Here is a 27,383-nt window from a genome sequence, read left to right on the forward strand (position 1 = left end):
GATAGAAAGGGCTGGGGTTTTTTTTGTTGAGGATAGCTGCCAGGGCAAGAACTAAAATTTCATGTATGTAAATCTTGATGCCAGCAAAAAAGCAAGTAGGATGCTCCGAGTGAGGTAGGAGGACATTACAAAAGGTGAAGCAGTTGTAACTGATACAAAGTGCCAGTTCTGGAACCTCTATATATGCTCAAGCAGTCTCTCTCATTTCATCACCACTAGTACCCGCCTCCTTAAATCCATCCCTCATTCTACATTTTTGAATGACTGATCTGTTTTTCCCATAGAGGGATTCCACCAAATGCCATTTTGTGTACTTAAACTTGTGCTTTAGTTAGGAAGTACCGGTTCGCACAATGACTCATTTTTGTAGTGACCACAAATGCCAGGTAGTACCAAGTACTTTTTATTTTGGGCTTCTTCAGATTGTGTCTTTGGCCACATAAACAGTATTCACTTAGAAAAAATTAATCCCTAGATTTAAAAAAAAAACATAAACCAATCCCTCCCTAAAATCAAACCAAACCAAAAACCTCTTGAAATTTTAGTGAAAATGCAAAATGTTGTTCTTTCTAGTGAGGTGTTTCATTAGTGTTCTAGGGTCATTGTGGTCATTCTGTGACTGTCACATAGTCATGACAGCGATTTTGAGGGGGGAAAAAGTTAATAATGGTTTTAGAGTCTAATACAGTCTAGAAATTAATTTCATGAATACACAGTATTGTATTGTTGTGTCATTACCTGGCTGCAGACCAAGGCCAACACCAGTCTATTAACTCTCAACACCAGCTTGAGTCTGCAACACAAACCAAGCCCTCCCCAAGACCAAACCAAACCATAAAAACCTTGAAATTTTAGCAAAAATGCAAAATGTTGTCCTTTCTAGTGAGGTGATTCATTAGTGTTCCAGGGTCATTCTGTGTCTGTCACATAGTCATGATCGCGATTTCGAGGAGAAAAAATAGTTAATAATGTCTCGAGTCTAATACAGACTGAAAATTCATTTCATGGCTAGGATGCAAAGATGCAATGCAATGGGGCCTTTTTGTCTTGTGTATTTCCATCCAGGTTTCAATGGCTGTTCCGACAGTGATCCCAAGGACCCCCTCTGCACCCTCAATATCTGCTCGGCATAGCACTCACCAAAAATCCTGACCCAGACCCACGTGATAACACTTGCAGTGTTCTCCTTTTATAATGACTGTGCTCAAATTCACACACAATCAGCAATGACCTACCACACAGTATCGTCTTGTTGCTTCATTACATGGCTGCAAGCCAATGACATAACCAGCTTATTAACTCAACACCAGCTTGAGTCTGCAACTATTTTTCTATAGGGACTGCAGGGTCTTTTTCATAAGCAGCAATATATATAGATATATATTTGTGGGGGTTTTTTTCAGATTCACCCAGCAGAACTAACAAAGGCTGGATAACAGGACAATTTACCATTAAAAAATTGATGTTGGGCTGACAAGTGCGACAATATAAAGACACAACAGAGAATTGACTGTTTCAAACCAGATGTGAATAACAGCTAACAGGCCATTTCACAAGTTCAGACTAATCTGTTTCTCAGTTCCACTGAAATTGCACCCATTTCCCATAAGATCAACAACAAGTCCGATTCTCGCCGATCTCTTTGGCACGTGACTACGCAGCACAAATGTAAAGTTAGCACAGGGAAGGAATAACTCAGCACTATCATTCCTGAGCATCGCCTGCAGAGAGCAGATATTCTCCCATTTTTAGAACTAAGGGCAGAATATTTCCGCTACAGTGACGCAAACCTTTACAAATGCCAAACAAGTTTGTTAAAATGCATTTGCAAAGAGCTACAGAAGATTAAACTGGAGCAATTGAAAATATAGCAGTATCTCTGAAAATGTCACTGGACACTTGCAACCAGAGATGATTCTAGGTATACTCCCCCATGAAGACAGGCTGAGGGTTGGGGTTGTTCAGCCTGGAGAGTAGAAGGTTCCGTGGAGACATTATAGCAGCCTAAAAGGGGTGACAAGAAGCTGGGGAGGGACTTTTTACAAGGGCAGGCAGCATTACAAGGGGGAATGGCGTTAACTGGAAAAAGGTAGATTTAGATTAGGTATTGGGAAGAAATTCTTCCCTGAGGGCGGCGAGGCGCTGGCCCAGGCTGCCCAGGGCAGCTGTGGGTGCCCCATCCCTGGCAGTGCCCAAGGCCAGGCTGGACGGGGCTGGGAGCAGCCTGGGCTGGGGGGGGGTGTCCCTGTCCATGGCAGGGAGGGGGGGAACTGGGTGGGCTTTAGGGTCCCTTCCAACCCAAAGCATTCAATGATCCTGTCATTCTGACCAGCTTTTCTTGGGGTCCAACCACCACAGCAATTATGGTCCAAGTATATTTAATGACTGTTAATTTAACCGGTAACGTGTCTGATAAAAGCCAGACTAGTTGAGTGCATTACTGAAGTTCAGCTACTACAAATCCAAAACCCGAGGAAAGCATTGTGTTTTTTCAAGCTTGGACTTAAGAACTGAGAACATAGAGTGGTTTATAGCCCTGCTTCAGGATGTCACTTCATTGTGCCTGCCCTCTCACACAGCAGTTGTGCCCCCCCCCCCCCCATCAAGCCGTGCCACCGCCCGAGCTGGTGCTGTGGCATTGCCACCTGCGCAGCCACGGTGGGCTCGGGCTCGGGTGGCACTGCTCCTGAGCAGCCCAACAAACCTTTAATTCAGGGATACCTGCACGCGGAGAAGTGAGTACAAAACCTAGGAGGATTTATTTAAAGGGTTGGACCTGTATGTATTTTGTTGGGTTGGTTCTTTTTTTTCCATACAGTAATCCAAATAAAACCAAGAAGAGAAATATCCAGCTTTTTACTACTCCATGTAGTCAAAACATGACCACAGGTCTTCACTGGGAAGCATTTCATCCCAGGTTCCGCTTGCACACGAAGGATGGTTTCCAGGCATGCCACTTATTTGAAAAGCCAGATGGGTAAAAGAGCTTCTTTCATGTTGTTTTGTAAAGATCTAAACTCTAAAGAGCAGCTCTTATTCCAGTTGAAAACTCTTGCCGCATAGAAACAGTTGTACAAAACATCATTCCCCTCCAACTGCATCCTCTCCTCGGCATAAGGACAAAAGACACAAACACATCTTTGCTCTTGTAACACGTTTCTTTCATTTTGTATGGACTGTATTAAGAAAATTAATTTCTCAGTCTGATTCAGTGTTTTCTAGTCCTCTACTACAGAGAGGCCACTAGGAATCAAGGCAGATGAGGATTTCCTATGAGGTCTAATTAAATAAATGTTTATTTATCTGTGCCATTTGTGAAGACAGTTAGCTTGCAGCGTGCACTGTGTCAAGGGGTTTTTATGAGGCGAAAGCTGATGGATGAGCAGTTCCGCACCCCCGAGCACAGCGACACGCGGGCGGCAACGCGCAGCGGAGAGGCCGGAGCGGCGGCCCGGGCCGGGGGGGGGGCGGGCCCTTGGGGAGGGGGCGGGCCCTTGGGGAGGGGGCGGGCCCTTGGGAGGGGGGCGGGCCCTTGGGAGAGGGGCGGGCCCGTGGCTGAGGGGACGGGCCCGTGGCTGAGGGGACGGCGGCCGCGGTCCGGGGCCGCCCCGCCGGGCCGGCAGAAAGGGGCTCCCCGCGGACAGCCGGTCTGCTGCGAGCCGGCGGTGGCCTCTGCTGCGGCGCGATGGACTCCGGCAGCGAGACCTACGAGCTCAACGGGCAGGCGGAGGGCGCGGAGCCGGCGGTTGCCGAGCGGGTAGGGGCCGGGGCGGGGCCAGGCCGGGGCCGGTTCCCGCCGGCGGGGGGTGGGAGCGGGCCCGTCCGCCGGGGCTCCGGGGGCGGTGGCGGGCCCGGCGGGACGAGGGCCGGGGAAGCGGCGGGTACCGCAGCCGCGTCGAGGGCTCGGGGGCGGCCCAGGGTCCCCGTGGAGCGCTCCGCGGCGCCGGGCGGGGTTGCCGCGGAGAGGCGCGGTGTGCGGGTCGCGCCGCTCCGCCGCCCGCACCTTCTCCGGGATTGCTTGTTCCCTACGCGCCCGCCATGAATCCAGCACTTGGCAGGGCGCGGCCGCGGCATCCCGCCCGGTCCCGCTCCAGAGATGGGCGAGTGCCCGCGGGGCCCGAGGGGAGCCCTTGGCTGGCCGGGGCACGGTGAGCCCTTCGCTTCCCCGCGCAGCTGGAGGGTCCCCCGAACCCCCGCCCGGGGCAGCGCCAGCCCGACAGGGCTTTTCCACCCAGGTGGCTTGGGAGGGGATGGAAAAGTGACTCAGGGATACCTGCACGGGGATAAGTGAGTACAAACCTAGGACGATTTATGTAAAGGTTTGGGCCTGTATGATATTTTGGTGGCTTTTTTTTTTTTTTTCCATACAGTAATCCAAATAAAACCAAGAAGAGAAATATCCAGCTTTTTACCGCTCCATGTAGTCAAAACATGACCACAGGTCTTCACTTAGAAGCATACCATCCCAGATTCTGCTTACACATAAAAGATGGTTTCCAGGCATGCCACTTATCTGAAAAGCTTCTTTGATGTTCTTTTGTAAAGATCTGAACTCTAAAAAGCAGCTCTTATGCCAGTCTAAAACTTTTGCCACATAGAAACAGTCATACAAAACCACCTTCTACATCACTGGGAAAACTTTCTGGTTACAGGGAGACTGGACTGGTTGCGTAGGAGATCAGTCCTTCCTCCTTGTCAAACCCTTGTAGTCATGAATATCATACCAAGAAAAAATATCTGGTGTTAGGAAATTGTGGAAAGTACCTAAAGAGAACGAAGGCTGGGAGAGTTAGGTCAAACTGGTGGCCTGAAGGGGTTTCTTTTAAGCCACTGACTTCTTGGCAATTTTCTTTTTTTATTAATACACTTGTGATTGCATCAGAAGTACTAGTCATGGGAATTTATCTTTTTTAATTTTGTCTGGTCCAGGAATTTTTCTGCAACTTTCCTGTTTTACTTCATCTAAAGTTGCAAGCAGTCATCATTTCGTTAATCTTCTCCATAGAAACTGCAAGTTCTATGTGAGTGCCATTTAAAAAATAAGCAGCAAGATAAAATATTATATTGCATTTTATGTATATAGTAGCACTTCAGAGACCTTTACAGACACATTAAAAAAAATTCTCACACACACAAAAAGTATATGCAAGGTGAAACAGATGGGGACAGATTTCCTAAAAAACAATCTGAATAGGCGATTCCTTAAAAAAAATCTGACCAAGTTCCCAATTCACACAAACAAAGGAATGGCCCAACTCAGCAGCCAGCTAGACATGGAGAGGCCACAAATCTGCAGGTGCTTAAGTCTTTGCTGTTGGAATCAAAAGGGCGTAAGTGGCTTTTAGGAACGCTCACAGGCATTGCAACTTGGACCACCCTCCTTTGCTTACCACCTTATCCTAGCATCTACCCTCTCCTCAAAATAGATTCTCTTGCACATCTTCAGCTATAAACTGCTGCCCTCTCGTACAGAAGAGCTGACATGAAATGCAGGTATAGTAGTCTTCCCTTCGAAGCATTCAAAGCACATGAATTAAAAAAAGGCTAGTTGAGCCCGCTGTAATTCTGAGTGAGTGGTCACACAGTGTTTTAATGTGGTTTATTTTAAGTCCATCATTAATTTGGATAGTTTTTTTAGCAGCTGTCAAGCTTTTAGAAGCAAGAAATTCCTTGCCTCTAATACTGGGTTGGCATGTCACATGTCAGTAACTAATGTGAATAATTGCACTTGGCAAAAGTGTCTGGCCATGTCTGCAAGGGATCTGTTCATACAAATACAGATAGTAACTGTTTTTCCATCTTCTTCTTTTTGCTTTCCTTGTTGATGATCCATATGGGAACAGTCTAGATTCACTGTGTTGTAAAATCTAGTTTAATGTTTCAAGGTAACAGGAAATACTAGTTGGAAGAGTTAAGAACTATAAAAAAGGTGAAAAAGGATTGAATAGTAGAAAAGAACAGCTCTGGAACAGTTGGCCTCTATTATAGTCATGTTATTACTAAAAATGTATTCAATATTGTATATTAATTCATATGTAATTTTGGGACATGGCGGTTTCTTGGCGCCATACTGCAAATAACAAACTTCAAACCTGTAGGAACTTGAAATTATTTTACTTTATATAATGTATATTATATATAAGCATTACTTATATTGAATTTGGAGTATTTTATATACTTCAAATATTGAAATTATTGGTGGTAAGTTTTTGTTCGCTTGTTTTTTAAGTAGCTAGAATAAACGAACAGTCCTTTAACAACACAAAATAGGCAGCCCACAGTCCAGTTGTGAAAAATATTATAAAACCAAATCACTGGAATCAGCAGTAGTAATGCAAGACAGAAAAAAAACAACCAACCCACCACCAAAAACATACAGGAGAAAGCTTCTATCTAAATAGCTGTACAAACAAGTTTTAAGTTATTACTTAGTTTCACAAAGTTACTTGCCAGGTGTGCTGATTATTTTTAAGTCATTTAATGAGTAAAAATATTTTAACTTCGTCTTGGAACCAGTATAACTTTAGGAGAACAGTGCTCTGTTCTGCGCTAACGTGACTGTACTTGTTCCTTTTTTTCATACGAACTTTTTAGCACTCGGGAATCAGCGTGGTTATTTTTTTTTTTCCCCTAATGTCATTATACTTGTATTTTCTGTCTATCTGTATAGGAAATTACTCTTCTTAAGTATAAGCTTTTAAAGATGCTTGAAAATTGATGCTGTCTATGAAATAAGAACACAGGCTGAGCTTTTATCTTTTTTTTTTTTTTTTTAATTGCCTGTAACCATACTGTCTCAAGATGTGATTGCGGAAGTTTCAAAAGCTAGTTAGTGTTAACCTAGATTGGTACTTGGGTAGACAGAATCCCCCCCTCCAATCCCTCACCACCCCCTGAAATTCCTACAGGAAATATAACTGATGATTCAGTCTAGATGTAGGGATTTTTCTGAGTCAGTGCTAAGCTGAACAAGTGATCTGATGTTTTATTGGGGGAGAAGAAATAACGCCTTCTGAGGAGGTGGAAAAAGGATCTAATCATCTATTACATAACTGATATAGCTTAAAATATTTTTGTTGGAAGAATATTTCTTTTCTTTTTAGAATATTTTCCCTATATTTTTAGATCTGCAAGATTTCTGTGACAAAGGGGAAGTCCAATTTCAGAGTGGCCACATATGGCCCATTTTCAGTATGTAGGTGATGGACACATGGACAGAAATTCCACATCTGCAAGGATAATTAAATAATTGTTTAAAGTTAGTAGTTCAATTCTGTAACTGTAGGGTTGATCTTAGAAAAAAATAAGTTCTGAAATTATGTTCCGTTTTAGTCCTGTATTATTCCTTTTATATCTGATCCTTCTCTTTTTCTGAAATAACTGAAATTTTCCCTTAATATAAAATTACCAATAAAAGACCTGGAAAAGTTTGGCATCCAGTATTTTTCTTAAAGGTGAATATTTCAAAAAATTAAAAAAAATATTTTTTTTAAACAAAAGGGCTTTTTAGCATCTTTAACAGTTTTGATTAGAAAGACTATTGCAAACCACAGTAAAGAACAGTCCACTGTAAGATCAGTATGACTAAACCTTCTGTTTACACAGCCTCATTATTACATAGCAAGCTTCCATTATTTTAAAATTAGGGCTGCCCCTAAGCAACAGAATTTAAGGAAGCTTGCTCCGTAACATTACAAACTCAGAGCTCATATCAGCCAACAAGGTCTTTGGATCTTGTTTTGAATCAGAGTTGTTTTGCTGTTAAGTGTCTAAAAGCTGCCATAAAATTGCAGTAATCACTAACCTAAAATAGAAAGAAAACTGTATGTAGATTAGAGCAAGCCAAAGACTATGATGAGTGAGTGTATTTCAGAGTAAATGTAATTGAAGGTGAAGAACCTTCTGTTATTAATCAGAAGCACAGTTTGGAATATGGAAATATTAATCAGCATTATTTTCCCAATTATCCTATCCAAAATTGTGGGTCTCCTGTATTTAATAAAGACATTGTACTGCATGATGATTTAAAATTAGAATACCATGAAAGTACTTTGTGGTAATACTGTGCCAATAGTAAAATATGTATTTGTAAGTTCCCAGAACCCAGATATGAGACTCTGGGCCTGATGTGCAAAAACACATCAGGCTCTGGGTCCCAGCTGATATTAAGTAGCTGCAATTACAAATTGCAAATTAAAACTAAAGTGACCCAGGCTGTACTTCTGGCTTATATTTTGCAGTTACTGGTTCTAAATACTCATTTTAGACATTAGAAGTTCACCTTGCTGGCTGCAAAATACTGGTTGTCTAGTGGGTTTTAGGAAGAAAACAGTAACCAGTCTTGTACTACTGCAAGTATCTGTTAACCTCATTACGAGAACAGTGAATTCAGTGTTCATAACAGATCTGACTCTTTAACTTGGAAATTTCAAGGTCCTAGTGGTTCAGGCAATATTTGCCTTTTACATTTTTTGTGGGGCTTTTGTTTTGGCGGGGTTTTTTTAAGTTTGGGGGTTTTTTTTAGGTTTTATTAAAACAGTCTCTTCAGGGGAACATATATATGGGGGGAGATGTTTAAGAAATTGAGTAAAGTACCTAGGAACATACCAAAAGAAAGAATGAATCCTGAGAACTTGCACTCAAAATCCATATGATTTCTTTCCTCCTGCATTCATAGGGCAGAGTGACAGAAACAAACATAACTAAGTTCTAAATACAAATGCAAAATAGGTGGTTTCACTTTTTTTTTTCTTTGTGGATTACATATGGCTGGCATGTCAAAAACTCCATCAGTCTTCTCCACACAGAGTAACCAGTACGTTTTGGGAAATTCGGGTCAACTTGGACAAGAGAAAAAAAAGATTTACTTTTGGGCTTTCCTTATTTATTTTTTTTTTTGTCAGACCTCCAGCACATTAATTTGACTACTTCAGCAGTCGCTACTGTGATAAATACTCTATTAAACAAACAAATCATAAGATTTTTCGCAAGTAGCGATTTAATGCTGTAATAGAGGCAGAAATCCTTAGTATAACAAGTTATTGTATTTAGCAAAGATACTTTATTATTTGTTTTCAAATGTTTCCATTTTCAGTGCTGTTTCCTTCCTGTTGAATCACAAGGTGATCCATGGAACTCAGCATATAAGGACATTTGCCTCAGTGCCACTTTTATTTGGTTTTTTATGATGTAATGAATAAATCTTTTCTGTATTTTGAAGGGACTCAGTTCCTCTGAGTGTACTGTTGAAATGAGTGAAGCGAAGCAGCAGCAAAGTCTGTACCAACACAGTAAGACACTGTATCCAATACCATTCAGTCCTGGTGGGAAGGTTTGGTCTTGGAAAAGCAAAAAAGTGCCAGCTTCTCATGCAGCATCTTAGCTTTATCTTGGCAAGCTGCAGTGCTCTGGGCAAGCAGACAGACCCTGCTGCTGTGTAGAGACGTGGAGTGGTACTGTCTGTGGGGACAGCGTTGTGTGAATGTGAAAATAAGCTCTTCCACGAGGGATTCTTCCAGTCACAGATGGAGCAAGATGGGGAGGCTTTTCACTCCTCTCTTTTTTTATAACCGTGTGTAGACTAGCACGGTGGGTTGTTCTGCTCAGACGTTGATGCTTTGCAGGCAATAGGAGACCTGAGGGCAGGCTGTTCAATGACAGGGGAAGGAAGACACAGAAGTTCTAGCTACACCTGGCTCTTAAGCACACACGTGTGAACGCAGATGCTGTTTTTCCTCAGACTCATTTGGTGACACCAACTGAAGGGATCAGCTTGTCTATACCAGGTAATTAGAATATTGAAAGTGTGTAATGAGGTGTTTTGATTACATTGAGACTGAAGCAGGTCATGTGGAATACATACCCTTCTCTTGCCAAGTGACACCTGCAGGAAAAGCCTTACTTTACAGGCATCCTAGAAAATCTCCGAATTTTCCCTCTCTGCAGCCCTGCGGGTGGGTAACAGCACAGTAAGTGCTTGGTGCTGCAGGCTGCATGTGTTGCTACATGCTTGCAATCTCCCTCAAACCATAAAGCCACATAAAAAAGTTCCCATATAATTTCTGTTGTACATGACTCATCCTGAGGTTAAGGCAACAGCTTTTCTTTCATTGCCTGTCTACATACTGCTGTGTAACTTGTAGTCTGATCTGAAAAATTGCCGCCATGGTACTGACTGTTTGTTTCAAATACTTTTGGCAGTTGCCTTCAACTTTCTTCCAGAAGGCAAGGCTAATTGGCTTTTTTTTAATGGTTTTCCAGCATGAGTCAGGAGGTTCCATTTCTTAATCAGGAGATGGGAAATTATTGTTTCTGGGGCTTTCATGATTACAGATCCTTTTTCTTAGCAGAAGGCAAGATCACAGGCTGAGAAGAAGCTCTGTACAGTAGAACAGACATCTCAGTTCTCCGTATGCCAAGTTCCAGTTCTGAGCGGGTCCGCTTTCAGAAGCGGCGGCTGAAAGCCTCTTAACAGAGTAAAATGCCATTTTTTAGAATCTAAACATAGTAAACAGCTGAGTTTTCATTCCAAGAATAAAAAGTTTTGCCTTAGCAGCACCCTACTTTGAGAATACTTCTCCATTTATTGGAGTTAAGTGACTCAAAACCTTTGCTTCCAACTGCAGTTCAATTGCCATCGCCTGCTATTTCCACCTGCAACTTGCCTATACAGAAGATCAGCAAACAGCAAGCTCCTGAAAGTACGTTTCCCCAGGAAAAAGAAAACATTGTGTTCTGTTGTTTATGTAGAAACTGTCTTATATCACGTAGTCACAGATGTAACTGAAAGGAAGATGTAGCCCAGGTTATTTACTCTTTTTGTATAGTTAAAAAAAAAAAAAAAAAGTAAACCCATGTCAAACATGATCACATTCCTACATCAAGTGAAAACAAAGAAACCAGTCACCAGGCATCATGTTTTCACTGCAGTCCCCTTCTGTAAGGATTAAGAACGGAGTCACAGCTCCCCATGTAGTTTTTGCCTGTGTTACATACTTGCAGCTTCATAGACCCAGTAGATATTTCAAAGAATTTTTTGTGGTTTTCACAGGGAGGAGTTTCCTAGTAGGAAAAAACTTCCTTTGTTATGAGCTTGTGACAAAGTAGACTGTATTATTTCTACAGTCTACTGCGAGGAGTTGCTTTTAAATTCATGCCCAGAAATTGAATCCTCCTATTACACACGTAGTTCCCCATCCCCTCTTATACTGCTAGCATTAGGTAGCCAAGAGCTAAATGTGTGTGTTTGGCTTTTTACTGTACAATAAATGGTGAAAAACATTAGTCTGGATTTTTCTGCTTAGTACTGTCAGCACATATTCCATGCTGCTTTCCATAAGGAAATGAACATCCACACCTGGTTCAGTGTTTCTGGTGGATGGTAAACTAGAATTACAGTATTTTTTCTGAAGCATCCAAATGCTGTAGTGGTTTAATGGGGCAGGGGAGTGGGAAGGGGAGGCTCTCCTCGGGGAGAGAAGAGGTGACAAATGTGGGACAGGTTCCCCAGTCAAATTGCATTTTTAGATAGTAGGATACAGACAAAACCAAATGAGTGTCCATTTCTTCCTGACTGAAGTCAGTATCTACCTCAGAGCCATTTTCTTCTCAGGAGCTTGGTGTCAGTAAAGAAGCTGTCTGTGTGAAGCTACAATTACATGGCTTCCTTCTCTTCACAGAAAAAAAAAGTCTGCTGCTGCCCCATGACATTTTTCACTCAGTAAAATATTTAGGCCGTGGTTGATTACAACATGTCTGGTGAAAATAGGTCAAGTTTGGTGTTTGAATGCCCTGGAAAAACTGGCAATGTGTTTGCTGTATGCATCAATATCTGTCCTATTTAAAAGGGCACTCTTAGGTCTGGATAGGGCAAACCTGCTTTGGAGTTGGAAATCTGATAGTTATTAGTGCTGCTGAAGAGAGAAATGAGAGGGCGTTTTCTGCATTTGACCTAGCCTTCAAGGCAAGACTGTTTTTCACAGTATTTTCTGGCAAGCAGAAACACATTTGTGTGGTAAAAAAGTCTCTAAGAAGCAAGTTTAAAGATGTCAGAATAAGCTTCTCTTAATATATTTGTCTATTATTTTTGAAAATAAAGTCTAGAAGTAAGAGCAGTGAGAATGAAGTTCCTAACTGTTCAGAGACTGCCAAAAAAAGGGATATCTACTCTTTCTTCGTGGAGTTAGGTGTCAGTCTAACCTAGATACCCTAAACTGCATGTAATCAGTAGAGAAATAGGCACCTCTGAGAGACAAGCTGTCAAATTTCAAGTCGGGTCACATGAGTTATCTTCAGGAAATTCCCATTTTATTCATCCCACCAGGTTAACTAGCTTTAGTTTGCCCTGCAGATGTTTTTAATTTTTCTGTTTGTTTGCAGGGGAATTAAAAAAAAACGACCAACACCTCCTGATGTGAAAGTGGGAAAAAAAGTTTCCCTTTTAATTGAGCAGTACTTGACAACCTCAGATCATATGATACTTAAGTGGAAAAACAGTTCACTCTGGATGGATGGACCCGGACAGTGGCATGGCAGAGTAAGAAACAGCAGGAAAAGAAGTCAAGCAAAGCTCATACACTTGCCACCTTCCACATAAATCCTCAAAATAAGGCTCATGAGTAATTAAGCAACTACATAGATGTGACATGATAGAGGGTGTATTTAATAAATATTTGTATTTTTAAGTATAGCTTTAAGAGTATATTAGTTACAACAGTCTGTTGTTTGCTTGATTGTTTTACAGTGTTTTTTCCCTCCAACTTTTCTCAGTGCAACTTTTCAGCTTTTTCAATTTTTCCTTTTCCCAGGGTAGAAGCATACTGACTGTGTAGACTGATCCTACAAGTTGGAAAAAGTGTATTTGCCAAAATGCAGTGCAGACAGTATTTGCTGCTCTCTTGTCAGATGGAGGACAGTGGTAACTGTGAAAAAGATGCACAGATAGTCTCAGTACTGCTATTACTCATTATGATCACAGAAATCAGTTGATGGGCCAAGAGATCTCTTGCTCACTACACCAATTAAAAGAGATGTGAATAATCTTCTTTCTCTTTCCCAATTTTAGCAAAGAACATCACAGTGGTTTCAGAGGAATGGACCCATGAATATAAACCACTATGCAAATAAGAAGAGCGCTGCAGAAAGCATGTTGGACATTGCCCTGCTGATGGCCAATGCATCCCAGCTGAAGGCCGTGATGGAGCAAGGACCTTCTTTTTCCTTCTACATCCCACTTATTGTTCTTATCAGCCTGTCGCTCACACTGCAAGTTATGGTGGGAGTGCTCCTGATATTCCTTGGTATGTAGCAACAGTGAGAACCATTGACACGTATTTTTCTTACAGGGTGCAACCTCTAAGATGGTATATAGGGTCCCCATTTATTTTTAAAAAGCTATTATGTTTGTAAGTCTTGAAGTTTTCTCCTAAGACCAGAGAAATATTGTAACAAAAGGAGCAAGGGCGGCTTTATGTGGCATCTTCAATTTTGATCCACTTCCTCGTATGCATTTGCCCAGAGTATGAATATTTTTCTTTTCAGAAGGTCTGAGGAGGAAGGAACATTATGAAATACTGTAAAAGAAACATTAATAGACTAGCTAGGATCATGCAGCCTGCCCAGTTTCATAATACTGTTTCTGGCAAGACCTGTTACTTAATCTTATGACCAAAATGTATTATATTTATAAGAAAATACTGTGACCATAAAAAAAACCCAGAAGTGGAAGTTGAAATGTTCATCTTCATGTTGGTGTAGTGTATTGTCTTCAGTTTGTTGGTGTTTCTGCAATCAAAGGTTTGAATAATGAAGAAAAAAAAACCACCTTAGTTTTAAATGTAGAAAAATTATTCAAAGCATCCTAAATCTCTAAATGGGGAATGGTAGAAATGGTCTTGTTATTGTTAATTTTTAAACCTGTGTTGAGCTGAAATTAAAGTTAAAAAGAAAAATAAGCTACTTGGAGCAAGATTTCACGATATCTATTATCCACGTAATATGACTTCAGTCAAAAAATTTGAAATTGCATATAATATGAAAACACAGTCTGAGTAGCATCCTGGGACTTCAGACAGACTATTTTGAATTCTGCTTATCACTAGGGAAACATTTTCTACCTTCTACGGAAGAAATGTGATGCAATGCCTTTAACATATGCTAGAAATCATTTCAAGAGAATGAATTCAAATAGGAGTTGTGTTAGTACCTGCTTTGGACACAGGTAATGAGACAGCTGTAGGAGTAGTTCCCTGCTCTGTGCCTTCCCTGCTCTCCCCTTTCCGTCTTATTTGTTTGACCTTCAGATTCCTAGAAATTCAATGCAGCATCTTTGTTGTTCTCAAAAATAGAGGTTCCACTGTTCAGTATTAGAAGGTATGATGCTGTGAGGCACAAGAATCAGTACTTATCACTAAAAATTAGGTATTTTAAGTTAGTAATGCTCAATTAGTAGCATATGTATGTCCTATACACCCTGCCTTATTCTGTAAAGCAGAATATTAATCTAAGTAGCTGTAGAACCAGGCTCATTTCTAAAACTATGTCATCACTAAGTGAGCATGAATTACCCAGAAAAGCCCAACTAAAACTCCACAACACACTTCTGGAAATCTGAGTTTTCTATTTTGACCTTAAAGAAGTCTTCAATACTTCTCTTTGCTATCTTAACCTACTGTGATATTTTCCCCCATGCTTTTGCAAGGCAAAATGCAAAAAGAATCCAGGGGCACTTCACAATGTTGCTGAAAGCATGTGACATTCATTAGCAGCACCCAAAACCCTAGACTGTAACTTTGGAGAGTCTGTCAAAGATACCTGTGGAAATCAATGAAATGTTTAGGTTTCAACACCAGTTGAACCCCGTTACTCACTGCAGTAAACACCTTCACTGGTAGGAACCAGCTATGGATCGCTTCTTTTGCTAGTGATATCGGATCATTTATTCTTGTAACATTTTTCAGATCTTTCCCTTTAATGTTACTATATGACAGATCTTAAGTCTACCGTAAATGTAAAGCCTTGAGGGTGGTAGCCAGAATTTGCACACGGCATTTACTAAATTATAGGTACTACCTTTGTAATCTCTGTTAGTCTTTCAGTGTTCTATTTTGTAGCACAATCAAAAAAACAACTTTCTCTTCAAGGAGGAAGTCCCTAGGAATCCAGGATACATAAGGCTTGTAATATTACTAAGCAGCTGACGTAGCTTTTTTCTTCCTTACAAAAGAATACAGCTGTCTCTGCATTTGGTAGAGTTGGTACAAGAGCAAAATCCAGGTCCTGGCTTGGAGGAGATTCCAGAAAGGAAATGGAAAAAATCAACCTGATAATACTAGGGAAAGTGAGAAAAAGAGTTATGAGAAAATCAGCAAAACGCTGATATGTTGCTTGAAGGCATCTCCCTGGTGGTTGTTTTAGTTAAACAGGCTGTGAGGCTGTAAATAAGTTTCCTGATTTCTGTTGGGCAATAATTTCTCAGATATGCTGAGACATTGCTTTTTAATGCTTGGTTCTGCCCGGTGTTGCCAAAGTGGTTTCCATCTCTAATTTTTATCTTTGTCCCATTGAGAGTAAAGAGAGTACCCAGAAGCCCAAAGCTGGCTGAGGCAGAGGTCACAGACCGCTTAGCGAACAGTGAGATTCATCAGCGGTTCGGCCTGTGCTGTGCAGTCAGCAGTGGCTGTAGGTTTGGCGTGCCGAGGGTGACAAAGCCTCGGCTTATAGGGAGGCAATGCTGTCCTGTCGTGCTGAGGTCAAGAGTTTTGAAGACAGGAAATGGGGTATGAACGTACAAAGACGCTGTCATCACAGCGAGAAGTTGGTTTTTATGATGTGTGTTTGCTAGTTTTGGCCTGCAGGAACAGTTTGCCTTTCTGTGCACCCACAAAATTCTGCTTCTTTCAAGCTTTCACAAGTCCAAACAGAAATGCAACCATCCAGTTTCTTTCCCTGAGATAAGAGTTTTATGCCCAGGAGCTACCAGTTCTCCCAGTTCTCTACTATGGATTAAAAGCTCTTTCTCCTTCAAAAGAGCCTTTCACAAAAGCATTTGGAAAAATGTTCAGCAAACTTGTCCTTGAAAGTGATTTGATCATCTTAACTTTTTGGAAAAAAAGCAAAGAATGTCTTGAAATAGTTTAAGTGGCATGAAATCATAGTAATCTAATCCCACTATAATAAAATACTTAAAGAGTAACTGTTCTTAAGAGCATTTTCACAAACACCCTCATCTTAAGTACTATAATCACAAAGATAGGATTACTGCAATTCTACTTCAAAATTTAGAGCACCGCCTGAACTGACAAGCAATACTTGGCTTCTCTGACCTTATTTGGACAAAGGGACAACTCTGAAAGTGTCAGTCGTCCTCTAAGCATATGTTTTTTTAACTCACAAGACACATTAGGCCATTATTGCCTTTTCTGTTTTAAACCAAGTGTCTGAAATGCTTTTCTTCCATACTTAAGGATTAATTATTCCATTTTGTTTATTTTTCTTCATTCACATGACAGTACTAGAGTCCTTCCAGGTACTGCTGGTATGCAAACAGCTGTGTAGCTCCAGATGCTTTACAGACATGTATATACTCATTTTCAGGGTTAAGTACTGCTGAGCTTAAATTATGTCACGGCTACACAGGTGTGCAGTAGCTTATGCTTCTCAGATAGTTCCCCCACACTGTTCTTCAGTGCTTTGACTGGCCTGTGATGTTTCACTGCACTGCTTTAGCAAGCAGAACTCGAGCAGGGGCCCAGAATTCCTTGAAATCAAAACAGCGTTAGTCTTCCTGATTAGGGACACCAAGTGAACCTGGCTTTTAATACTTCAGCATCACAAGAGTGTTTGCCACCACTTCTGCTTAACTGCTTCAGCAAGCGAGCGAGTCTTGGTTCTGTGGTCAAGTTCTGCAGTGTTGACAGGGTCATTATGTTAAAAGCAAACAACAAAGTTTGTCTCATGTAGTAGAGTCTTAAACTACACATCGATGTATGTGCCTATCAGAAGAACCTCCAAGTTGTTTGTTTATGTTGCTATATAAACTTGTCAGGTAAAAACTTTCTCCCACATGTCCTGTACATGCAGACACAAGCTCCAGTGATCTATGCATTTAAGAACTAGGAGTCTTAACAGACAAAAACCATTCTCAAAACACGCTCCAGAAGTCATAAGCACTCATCCCACCAGCATCAAAGAAATTTAGCACTCAGACAGAGTTGCAGAGCTCTTGTTGCAGGAGAACAAACAAAGGAAAATCTTGGGTTTCTGCATGATGCCAGACAAGTGCCGCAGACTTCTTACTGTCCTATGTAAGCACATGCTTCAGTCTATCATCAAGTCTATTATCAGTCCATTGTAACTGATGTATATGTTTTCACAAGGCCTGGAATCAAAGCTTAAACTAAATTACTACTATCTCCCTTGTGTGTTCCTCCCTCACTCCCATTAGTAGTTCAACCAAGGAACAACTGCAAGAAACGAAAGAAAATGTTTACATAGCTGATGCTCTCTGTAAGAAGGGCTGCAGCTACACTGCTTTGAAGTCTTCCTCTGTTTAGCAGATATAATGCCCTTGCTTTCTAAAACCAGAATCCCTGCAAAAACAGGGAGTACAGCTGGGAAAGGAAAGGCACCAGTACAAAAAATATCCAGCGCTGGTGAAGCAATGTGGCTGTCTGCAAAGAACCTGTAGCCTTTTAACTGTAGAAATTTAACTGCATTCCATCCTGTCAGGGCTTCAAGCTTCGTGTGTTCAAGACTGAAATATTTTTTTAAATGCTTAAAGTCTGCAACAAAACTGTTTTCAAAAGATCAAGAACTCAGAAGGTTTCTGGTAACGTTTGTGTATCCATTACTTATCATCTGCACCCACAGAGATTAGATGCTAATTACTGGAAGCTAATAGGCTCTTTGTGGTTTAAGATCTCCTTAGCGCTTTTACTGACGCTGCAGAATCTTACTTCCCTTTTAAGTATGACTGATGCAAATAGCTCCATGTAAGAGAAATTCTTGAACTATATGAGTAGTGAAGTTTTATTCTGGATTTTGAAATATACATGTAATTTAAATTTTTTTTCCATTTATCTTTGAAGTAAAATATGACCTTAACAACCCGGCAAAACATGGAAAGCTGGATTTCCTCAACAACCTTGCAACTGGACTAGTATTCATTATAGTAGTTGTGAATATTTTTATCACTGCCTTTGGAGTGCAGAAGCCAGTTGCTGAGCCAGCATCAAGACAGTAAGTACCAGGTGAGTGTGGTCTCGCTGCACCGTAAGGTAGTAGGGCACAGCATACGAGAATGTGGTGCATAGCAGGGCATAGCTTTCAAACAGCCATGAGCTTATATAAACAGTTCTAGCCTTTGCAGAGAGAGGATTTTACTTCAGACTACTGCAAAAGCAGAAGCTACTAGGAACTGCTGAGTTACAACAGTGTATTTGTAAACATAGAGTTCAAAAGTTGATGTCAGCATCTTACTTTGTCAGGGGCTCCTTGTGTGTATCACACATGGGGAGGGTAAACAAGGTCCTTCTGGCTCAGCCACTCCTTTTCCTCATTGCTGACTAAGCCAAGAAGGGAAATAATACTGTTTTGCTTCCTCTGAATGCCTCTCCTTTTTTTAAGAAAGTTTTGCGGTATACTTCATCTAGTCCGTTATGAACACTGGAGGCTTAATCCTTGTCCCAGTAACTAGGGCTATTAAGTCCATTATGTAATCCCACACATCACTGGAGCCCTTCAGTTCCTATGCGGATTGTGGGGCTTTTCTGGCCTCCCAAACTGCAGGGCTCTTGCTTTGTGGGAGACTTAGCCCGCAAAGATGAGCACCATCACTCTACTTGATACATGCGGTCATTTAGAACAATATTGTTTGTTCTACCTGCATTTTCCAGTTTTTTATTTACTTATACAGAAGGATAAATATAGGAATTGTGGGAATGAAAATGTGTATCTGCATAGCGTCATAGTTATGATGAACAATTTGGGAGGAGATAAACCTAAATTGTAGGCTTGTAGCCCAAGAAGCGCTATAGTCCACCATCTGCCTTTAAAATAGCACTGCTAAGTCTGTGTGTGCCAACATTGCTCTGGCTATTTATCTTTCAAATCTCAAATCATGTTCAGAAGATCTGCTGAAGAAGGTATTACTTGACTTTCCTGGGAAACCATGGTACACTGGCTACCACACGGGCAGCCAGTGTCACGTTATTGGTTTAAGTTAACTTCTAGGTGAAGTTTCTCCATAAAAAAGAAGATAACAAGGCCTTTAAACTCCTAATCTGAAGATGAATGGCACAACAGAAATCTGTAATGAGAATGGAAACCAGACCAAAATGTATCAAGACTCTGAACAGCTTGCAGGGAAATCAGTGCAACAAATTACTAGGAAGATGAAGAATTAAATTAATTTATTTGGGGGTTTGGGTGGAATTGTCAGCTTTAACTAAAACCTGTGAAATTCTGCCAGTGAAACAAGATAGTTTTATTGTATTTTCTAGCCATCATCTTTACAAATAAATTAATAACTATTTAATTTTAGCAGTAAAGAGCACATAATTATCTGAGATATTATCAAAATTATAGGTAGAATGTCCATCTCAGCAACAGATATTCAAACAATACTGAAACAATAACCGCAGAATTGTGCTGGCAAAGCTAAGAGAACTGAATGTTGGTTTACTGGAATTTTAGCTGTCTTCAGAGTAAAAAACATGTACTATAGCCAGGAGCAGGGGCAGAGACAAGAATTTGAAATAGGCATCAAGAAATTAAAATAATGGACAAGGTGGTATACCAGACTGAGTCGTGCATCTTTTTGATACAGTGAAAGAAAAACTGAAGAGGATAAGCAGTTTTTGGTTATCACACCGATGTATGCTCAGTAGAGGAGAGGAAGATAAGGTGACAATCTGATCCCAAGCCAGTTAGTGCCTTAATGTAATGGTATATTGAGAAATCAGCCAATATCCAGAAGGTGTGACACACCCTGCCTTATCAGGATGGTTTGAGCTCACCCACATTTCATGTTACTTCTCTACTAGTACCGCGTTCTCTAATGAGGTGCCTTACTGATTCTCCTCAGTACCAGTGCCAGCTCTGCTCCCTTTTTGATCTCTTGCTGGCTTTTAGGAGATGCCGCTTATGCAGTGTTTCCCAAACACGACTGCTGTGTTTCTCTACAGCAGAACACGATAGTGAAGTGCTTTGAAGAGCCCTGCAGCTGTTAGCGGATTTTGCAGGACAGCTGTTTTGTGTGTTACAATCCCAATTCCGCTCCGGACAGCACTGACATGCGAGGCTGGTTCCTGAACACAACGGGGCATTAGCTCTTTAAACACGTGCAGTGCATCCCCCCCCCAAATTTCTCCCACCTGTTCATGGCCTTTGTCTACTTTCTGCTTCCTCCACACACAATATGTGGCGAAGTTGTATGGAAACCTCAGTGGTTTTGCGCAATGTCTTACAGCTTAGCTGGCACCGTCTGGCAAGAAGGGGCTCTTCCCAGCATTGGTGTTGGTGTTTCTCCTCTACTGTTCCTTCTGTTCTCCATAAATTGTCAACCCAAAGGGGTTTGTGGCTTAATTATGGCTAGGATCAGGGAATCCCTATTTAGAAAGCTAGATCTTAAATGAGAAACCAGTTCACATGTCACTTCTCTGAGACTGTCATGAGAGCCTGAAACGGTTCTGCCTAGTGGGTGTCGATAGCTCATACAGCTGTAGATCATATATTGCATATAGCTGTGCACACAGCCAGGGTACTTGTTCACATACATAAATATGACTGGTATCTACTGCTGAAATAGTTTTAATAAACTTGCAGTGCCTCAATAAAGGAGAAAGAGTAGCTGGTTTTTGTAACCTAAGGTAGAATCAAGACCAAAGAGTGTTTAAAGCAAGTTTACATCTGTACAGACACAGCAGCTGGGTAATCTTGCCTTCATGCTCTCACACATGCAGTTTACTAATAAACTGGCCAAATGTGGTGTCTGAGACCTGTGTCTTCTTGCCTCAGACTGGAAGTTCTTCATTGCTTTGGAACATTAAATTGGTTGTTTGCTCATTTCTATGCATTGCCCTTGCTAGAAACACCTGGTCATCTGAATGTAATGTGAAAAATAAGTCTTTTTCAGTCCCTTGCCACAATCTCCTCAAAGCCCTGAGAGGAGTAGCCACCATTTTCTGGTTTCACCTTTACTATTATGTGTACTTTTCCAAAGAAAACTTAATTCCCCCTTTAAGGCAAATGTCATTTACTATAATTCCTGTATCACTAACCTCTCAATATCTTTGGTTTGTGTTTCAGAGACCTGAAGCATTCATTCTAGATGCCATTTGCACTTGAGCCAGTTACACCTGGACACGGGGCAGGAAAGTGGGTGGACGGAAATCTGAAGAAGCTGGATGTACCGAGCAGCTTTCTCAAGTTTCCAATAACCAACACATTTATGTACCTAAAATTTTCCCCTGTGTTAACATTGAAACTGTTTGGCATCTAAGGAAAGCTTGATTTTTAACTCAAGGACATTGTTTTTCTGGAATATTGGCATTTCAATTTCTGTAGAAACTGTTTTTCAGAGAAGTGGCATAAGCCCGTCAAGCAAGGTAGTATGAACTGGTGGCACTTCACAGGACTTCCTATTTTCCGTGCCTTTTGTTTTTGTGCCCATTTGTCATTTCTGCCGTGGTCCAAAATGACAGGCCTTTGGTTCAGGCATAGTCACGTTGTCCTTTATTTCACTCCCTTAGCACTAAACCAAAGTACCCCATAGCACAGCAGCCGTCTTCTTTTGCAGTGTGCAAAGATAGCTATGCCTCGTTTTCTTTTTTTCCCACTCTAGCTAAAGCAAAGATGAGACCAACAGGAGCAGTGGGCGATCATTTTTCTCAGGTTTGCTCACAGGTAACTCATTTGTCCTGTGTCTTCAGCCCTGTACCACACTTAAAATTACCTCTTCTTTGTGCAGATACACAAAGAACCTAACTGCTGGTAGTTTCTTACTATTAACTGCTATACTCTGTATTCTGGGCATTAGATATATTTCTGGAAACCCTGCTAGACGCGCTACCTTTTCCAGGCCCAACTGGGAAACCAGAGGATAAAGGGTGAGCTTTAGCTGCTAAACTGGAACAGAGCGGCTGTCAGCAATTCAAGTAGCAAATGGAAGGAAATTTATCCTCTATAACTTTTCCCTCTTCCAAAGATTGATTGCTGCAATTGTGTTATTCTTAGGAGTTTATGGCTAAAAGCATAACTAATTTTTAATTTTTATTTTTAAATATATAGATAGAGATATAAATATCTTCTAGGTTCTTACCTGCTGGCTCAGGGACTGACACTTTTTCTAAATACACTATTGCTAGTAATGGTGTAGGTTATAAAAATTTTGACAACAAAATCATTGCAGTCATTTTATTTCCAAAGTATCACACGTGCAATCGGAAAAATCCTAGTTTTCTAGATTGTGTTTACTTGTGGATGCAGATTTGTAACTGATAATTTCCTTACTCTTAATCAGTAAATGCTGCCTTGCACATATTAATAGAAGTTTGACTTCCATGTGTCTCATCTCATTTACAGTTTTTATTGATCACATATCTCTTTAGTTATGTCTCAAGGCCCATTGATTTACCTTATCTTCATTTACATGTTCTGTAAGAACTAACAGAAAACGAATCAGAAGCTCCTGTCATTAGTAAGAGCATAGACATTCTTTTTTATTTTTTGTCTTTTTTTGCTTCATTTCCAACTTAACATACATGTAACCAGTATCTAGCAAGCGATGGTTTTAATTGTGCGTGTTTTACTAATTTAAACGTAGCTCAGAACAAGTTCCAAATGAAATACTCAGGACAACGTTCCTTATTTATTTTCTACAAACCAGCAAATTGTTGAAGGACTATCATACTTGTGCTATCACAGTTTTGATGCTGTAGTGTAGTGAATTGACTGGCCAGATAGCAAGTACTGAAAACCTTGAAAAACCTTTCTTTTGGAGAAAATAGGTGACTATAGGCAGAGGCCTTCCAAGCATGAAATTTATCTGTGGCTCAACATTGGGCAGTAATTTTGAGAAGATTCTTGACTGTACCACCTTTGTAACCTTTTTACTCACTGGAATATTTGCCTGTCTGCGCATCTGATTTGGTGTGGAGAGGCTCTCTGGAGGCGGCTGCCTCTCCTCTGTACAGGAAAATTTGTACCTAAGCTAGATGTGTTAAAAGAGTTGCTTTGTGTTGTCCTAAATACATGATCTGTCCGAAAGATAGTTACTTTTAACTTGGGTATTAATATTAGATATTTTTCATTGCCAGATTTGCACCTTTCTAGTTTTTTAAGCAAGACACAAAAAAAGGAAGAAATGTTTCTGGCACTTAGCTAATCCTCTCACTTTTTGACTTATCCTTACCACCCTAAAGGCAGATGCAAACAAACACCCAGGTTCTGCTGATGTTTACCATCTTTATACTTGGTGGTGATTTGGCCCAATTTTGAATGTAGCTTTCCATTCCTGTGCTACTTACCATCTCTCTGATGAGCATGGTCATGCTTGTCTTGCACTGAAACACTTGAAAGGAGTCAGAGGGGGGTGCAGTACAGACATACCATGTCTTTTCCCATTTTATTCCTCTCTATTGGGCCATAATTTTTCAGGTCACTTGAGCAAAGAAGCTGTTACAGTGGGTTTCTCCTGAAAAATGTAATAGCTGTTCCTATAGCATCTTTACTGCTAAGCTGTTGTCCAATGGAAACTACCACGGCTTGTGTATCCCATCTCCCAGCGGCTTGTGGAACTAACTGGATCCAGAGCAGCAGGGTAGGCAGCGCTCACCAGGCAACCACTTGTCAACTGTGGATTCCAACAGACTTTGCAAAACGCGGGTTTTGGGACATACAGGAGGGAGAGAAAAAATACTTCAAGCCTGACCACATTGCTGGGTGCAAGAGCTGAATGTGGAGACCTGTGTTAAGGGGGTAGGCGTCTGTTCACGTGAAGTCTGCCAGAGCCTGGCTCCGAACAACAACAAAAAACCACCATGAATCCTGCCGGGTCCTGAGCTCCTGGAAGTGTGGCTGAAGCATCGTCACAGGGGTACCTGCAACTTCAGAGAGCCTGGTCTCTTCTTTCGGTTCTGAACACAAGAAAACCTGATCTGGAACTGACTACAAGACTGTACTGGGCATCAGCAGTATTTGACTTGCAACTGGATGTCTTTTTTTTAAATAAAAAGGATACTGGTTTATAATCTTTATTGTAATTAAGTAAGATTTGCAAAACATCCTCAGACATGCAATCTGTATTTTAAGCATTTGAAGCCTTCAGAAATCATGTATTTTTTAGCAGACAAAAGCCTCTGTAAGTTGGCTTCAAGTATAAATAATTTAATCACATGATTATTATTCGTTCAAGTCAGGTGCTAATTTAAAACCCTAGTGAGTATGTCCTAGGGGCGGCAAATGAATGCGTCAGTTTAAATAGTTTGTTGGTTTGCTGTGCTTCTCCAGAGTTCTTGGTTGTAGGCAAACATTTCACTTAAAAAGGGGTCATCAATAATGTAAGTGAGAGGAATTTTTACAGGCTTTCCTGGGAAACAGTTCATGCCAGGTCATCCGTTTACTCCTGTTTCATAAGCTGCTGAGCAGAGGAAGAGCTCCACATGCCGCTCCGGTCGTTCTCATTAGTCCCTTCAGCATCTAGGGCTGCCTGGGTTGAAATTTTCAGAGTAGTTGTACTTACTGAAGCCGATGACAACAACTATATTTACTGGAACTGACTTTTTAAGTATTTGTCTTCTAAACCAGGTCACTGCTTGAAGCTTATTCTGCAGCTGATGATGACATAAAATGGGCCAAAGTAGAAAGCACCATCCTGATTACTGCTTTCTCCTCAACTATCATTCGGAAGGTTTTGGTCACTCATTTTAATTTATTCTAACAAATGCTTTATCCTGTTTTCTGCCATATCTTCCTGCAAGTGGCACTGAGCCCTGCCAGCCCTGCAGGTGTAGGTACTAGCTGACTGGGGTGCACCGCCCTGTACCAGAGGTGCTGGTGTGCTGCACTCACCCCCCTGGTCCAGGGCATGGGCTTGTCACTACAGCGTTACCCTAAAAGCTTGGATGCTCTTTTGTAGTTAGAAGAAGAAACATGGTAATCTTGATCCTTCAAGTATTTACAAAAGCAATGAGTGACAGAACCCAAACACTAAGCTCTGCTTGTTTTCTAGCTTACCAAAGGTGTTGCCATTACAGGTTCTATCTGATTGAGGAAATGCGACGTGGTACAAATTTATGCACCATTTTAGTTTAAAAAAAAACAACCAAACAAAAAACAATGTCAAAAGCTGGTTCTTGTTTCTACAATATAATTTTATGAAACCACAGGAGAACAGGCTCTACTGAAAGTGTATTTACTTACTGCAGGGCAGTGGAAACACTTAGAAGAACAGTGATGATGTATTTTCATATGTACAACTCATATCTTTGATAACCTGCACATTTAAACATACCACTCCTTGAAAAATCACCCCCCCAAAAAAAAAAGTTAGAGGCAGTGTAGGACATACAGAAGCACCGAGACTGAAAAGAAGCAGACTCCTTCTCCTTAGCTGTTTGCATACAAGAAGCCATGTTGCTTCATATTGACAGTGTTTTGCTTTCAAATAAATGATTTACAGTATACATACGTAAATAAAATCCAAATACGAGAGGTGGAGCCTCCCGTCTTTGCATGGCCCGTCCCACAAACCCTATACTTCCATTAAGAAATTAAAAAATGATAAACCAAGAGTTTCTGAATACTCTCAGCACTTTTGCTACTCTGTCTCTAGGGAACTGCTCTAGCAGAGCAGCAGCAGTCCCGTTGCCTTCTGAAGACAGCCCGTTCCGTGTTAGCACCGTTCCGCCAACATCCAGGAAAGGCTATTGCAGAAGAGCAGCGTAGGCACCACATGTCCTTTGGAGGAAGTCCAGAAACGACTGGTGCCCCAGATATCACCAGATGGTAGCTATTTGTAAAATTTTTTTCTAGTAGAAATAAACATGGCTAGTATCACTTAAATGTACACAAATCTAATGGCCTGTCCTGGTTGCAGCTGGGATGGAGTTATTATCTTCTGAGGAGCTAGTGCGGTGCTGTGTTTTGGCTTTGATGAGACTTCTCAGCTCCTCAGGCCTTGCTAGCGAAAAGGCTGGAGGGGCACTAGGAACTGGGAGGGGACACGGCCAGGCCAGCTGACCCCAACCAGCCCAAGCAGCATTCCATACCATTCCCTACCATGGGACAGCAGCCTGGCACAGGTACCTGGGGGTGGCCGGGGCGGGGGTCGCTGCTCAGGACCGGCTGGGCATCGGTGGTGGCGGTGAGCAGCTGTGCACCACGTGTTTCCTTCCTCCTCTCCCTCTCGATTTTATTCTTTCCCTCCCCCTTTTCATTCTAACTGTTATTGTCGTCGCTGTTATTATTGTTCTTTCATTTTTACTCTGTTTCAATTACTAAACTGTTCTTACCTCAGCGCTCAAGTTCTACATTCCAGTTCTCCTCCCCATCCCTCTGGGTGTTCCTTAACTACCAGCCAGGGTTAAACCACAACATGACCTTGAAGTGACACTCACACGTTGTGAAGCCCACACCACCAGGCTCTCCAGGGGCAGATTTTGCCCCAGAGCACTACCCCAGCGCACAGTATGCATCTTGGAAGGAACTTCCCACAGCGATGGGAAATGAGATGATGACGTCCTTTGTGAAATAACACTTCAGCACTGCGTTCCGATTTTAGAAGCTTTCGTATACTCCAGCACGAGGCCCCATGGTCTGAAGCCCTGAGAAGGAAGCAAACTCCTAATAAGCTCCAGCTGGCTGCTCACTTGGCAGCACACAAGAGAAGCAAGCTTGCTCCGTCGCAGATTGCCACCACCTTTATCTCGGAAAGCCCCGTGTGAAGAGCAGGCTGTCTTTCTCCCCTGGAAAAAGGAGAAGTTGCTGCTTTATGTACTTGTACAAACACCTAAGGAGCAGGAGAGGCCAGTCTCGGCTCCTGAAGGGAAGGACCCATTCACCCTGTTGTCACCCAGGGGTCTTGCCGCAGCCCCTTAATGTTCACAGGTGATCAGCGAGGCTGGGCGAGAGCCAAAAGCTAAGACGAGACGTTACTAGAGCAGGAAACAAATTAAAATATATGAGACAAAACACTTGAGGAAGAGAGAAATAATCGCATGGCCACAGCAGGCTCTTCAGGCAGAGTTTTCATGGGGGGCTGGGCTGACCCGAGTGCTGCAGGGCGATGCGTTAAGCCGTACCCAGGGTGTTACCCTTAACCCCACCGTCATTTATTCACACCCTGACGTCTGAGCACCGGCAGCAGCAGCGGGAGGGCAGAGGGG

At 41.6% G+C, this 27,383-nt stretch overlaps 1 protein-coding gene across 2 annotated transcripts; it reads left to right on the forward strand.

Annotated features, from left to right (window-relative positions):
• Window positions 1–3,561: 3,561 nt before the first annotated feature.
• Window positions 3,562–25,527, forward strand: NINJ1 (ninjurin 1). 2 transcript variants are annotated; one of them, XM_037386570.1, is made up of 4 exons: window positions 3,562–3,757; window positions 13,064–13,298; window positions 18,087–18,248; window positions 21,307–25,527. In XM_037386570.1, the coding sequence occupies exons 1-3, from the start codon at window positions 3,686–3,688 to the stop codon at window positions 18,239–18,241; spliced, it is 462 nt and encodes a 153-aa protein (XP_037242467.1). In that variant the 5' UTR covers window positions 3,562–3,685; the 3' UTR covers window positions 18,242–18,248; window positions 21,307–25,527. The 2 variants fall into 2 exon arrangements, with proteins under 2 accessions (XP_037242467.1, XP_037242466.1); XM_037386569.1 differs by having other exon boundaries at window positions 18,087–18,237.
• Window positions 25,528–27,383: the final 1,856 nt, after the last annotated feature.

This window comes from Falco rusticolus, chromosome 4 (genome assembly GCF_015220075.1).
Source record: "Falco rusticolus isolate bFalRus1 chromosome 4, bFalRus1.pri, whole genome shotgun sequence".
Classification (NCBI taxonomy): Eukaryota; Metazoa; Chordata; class Aves; order Falconiformes; family Falconidae; genus Falco; species Falco rusticolus.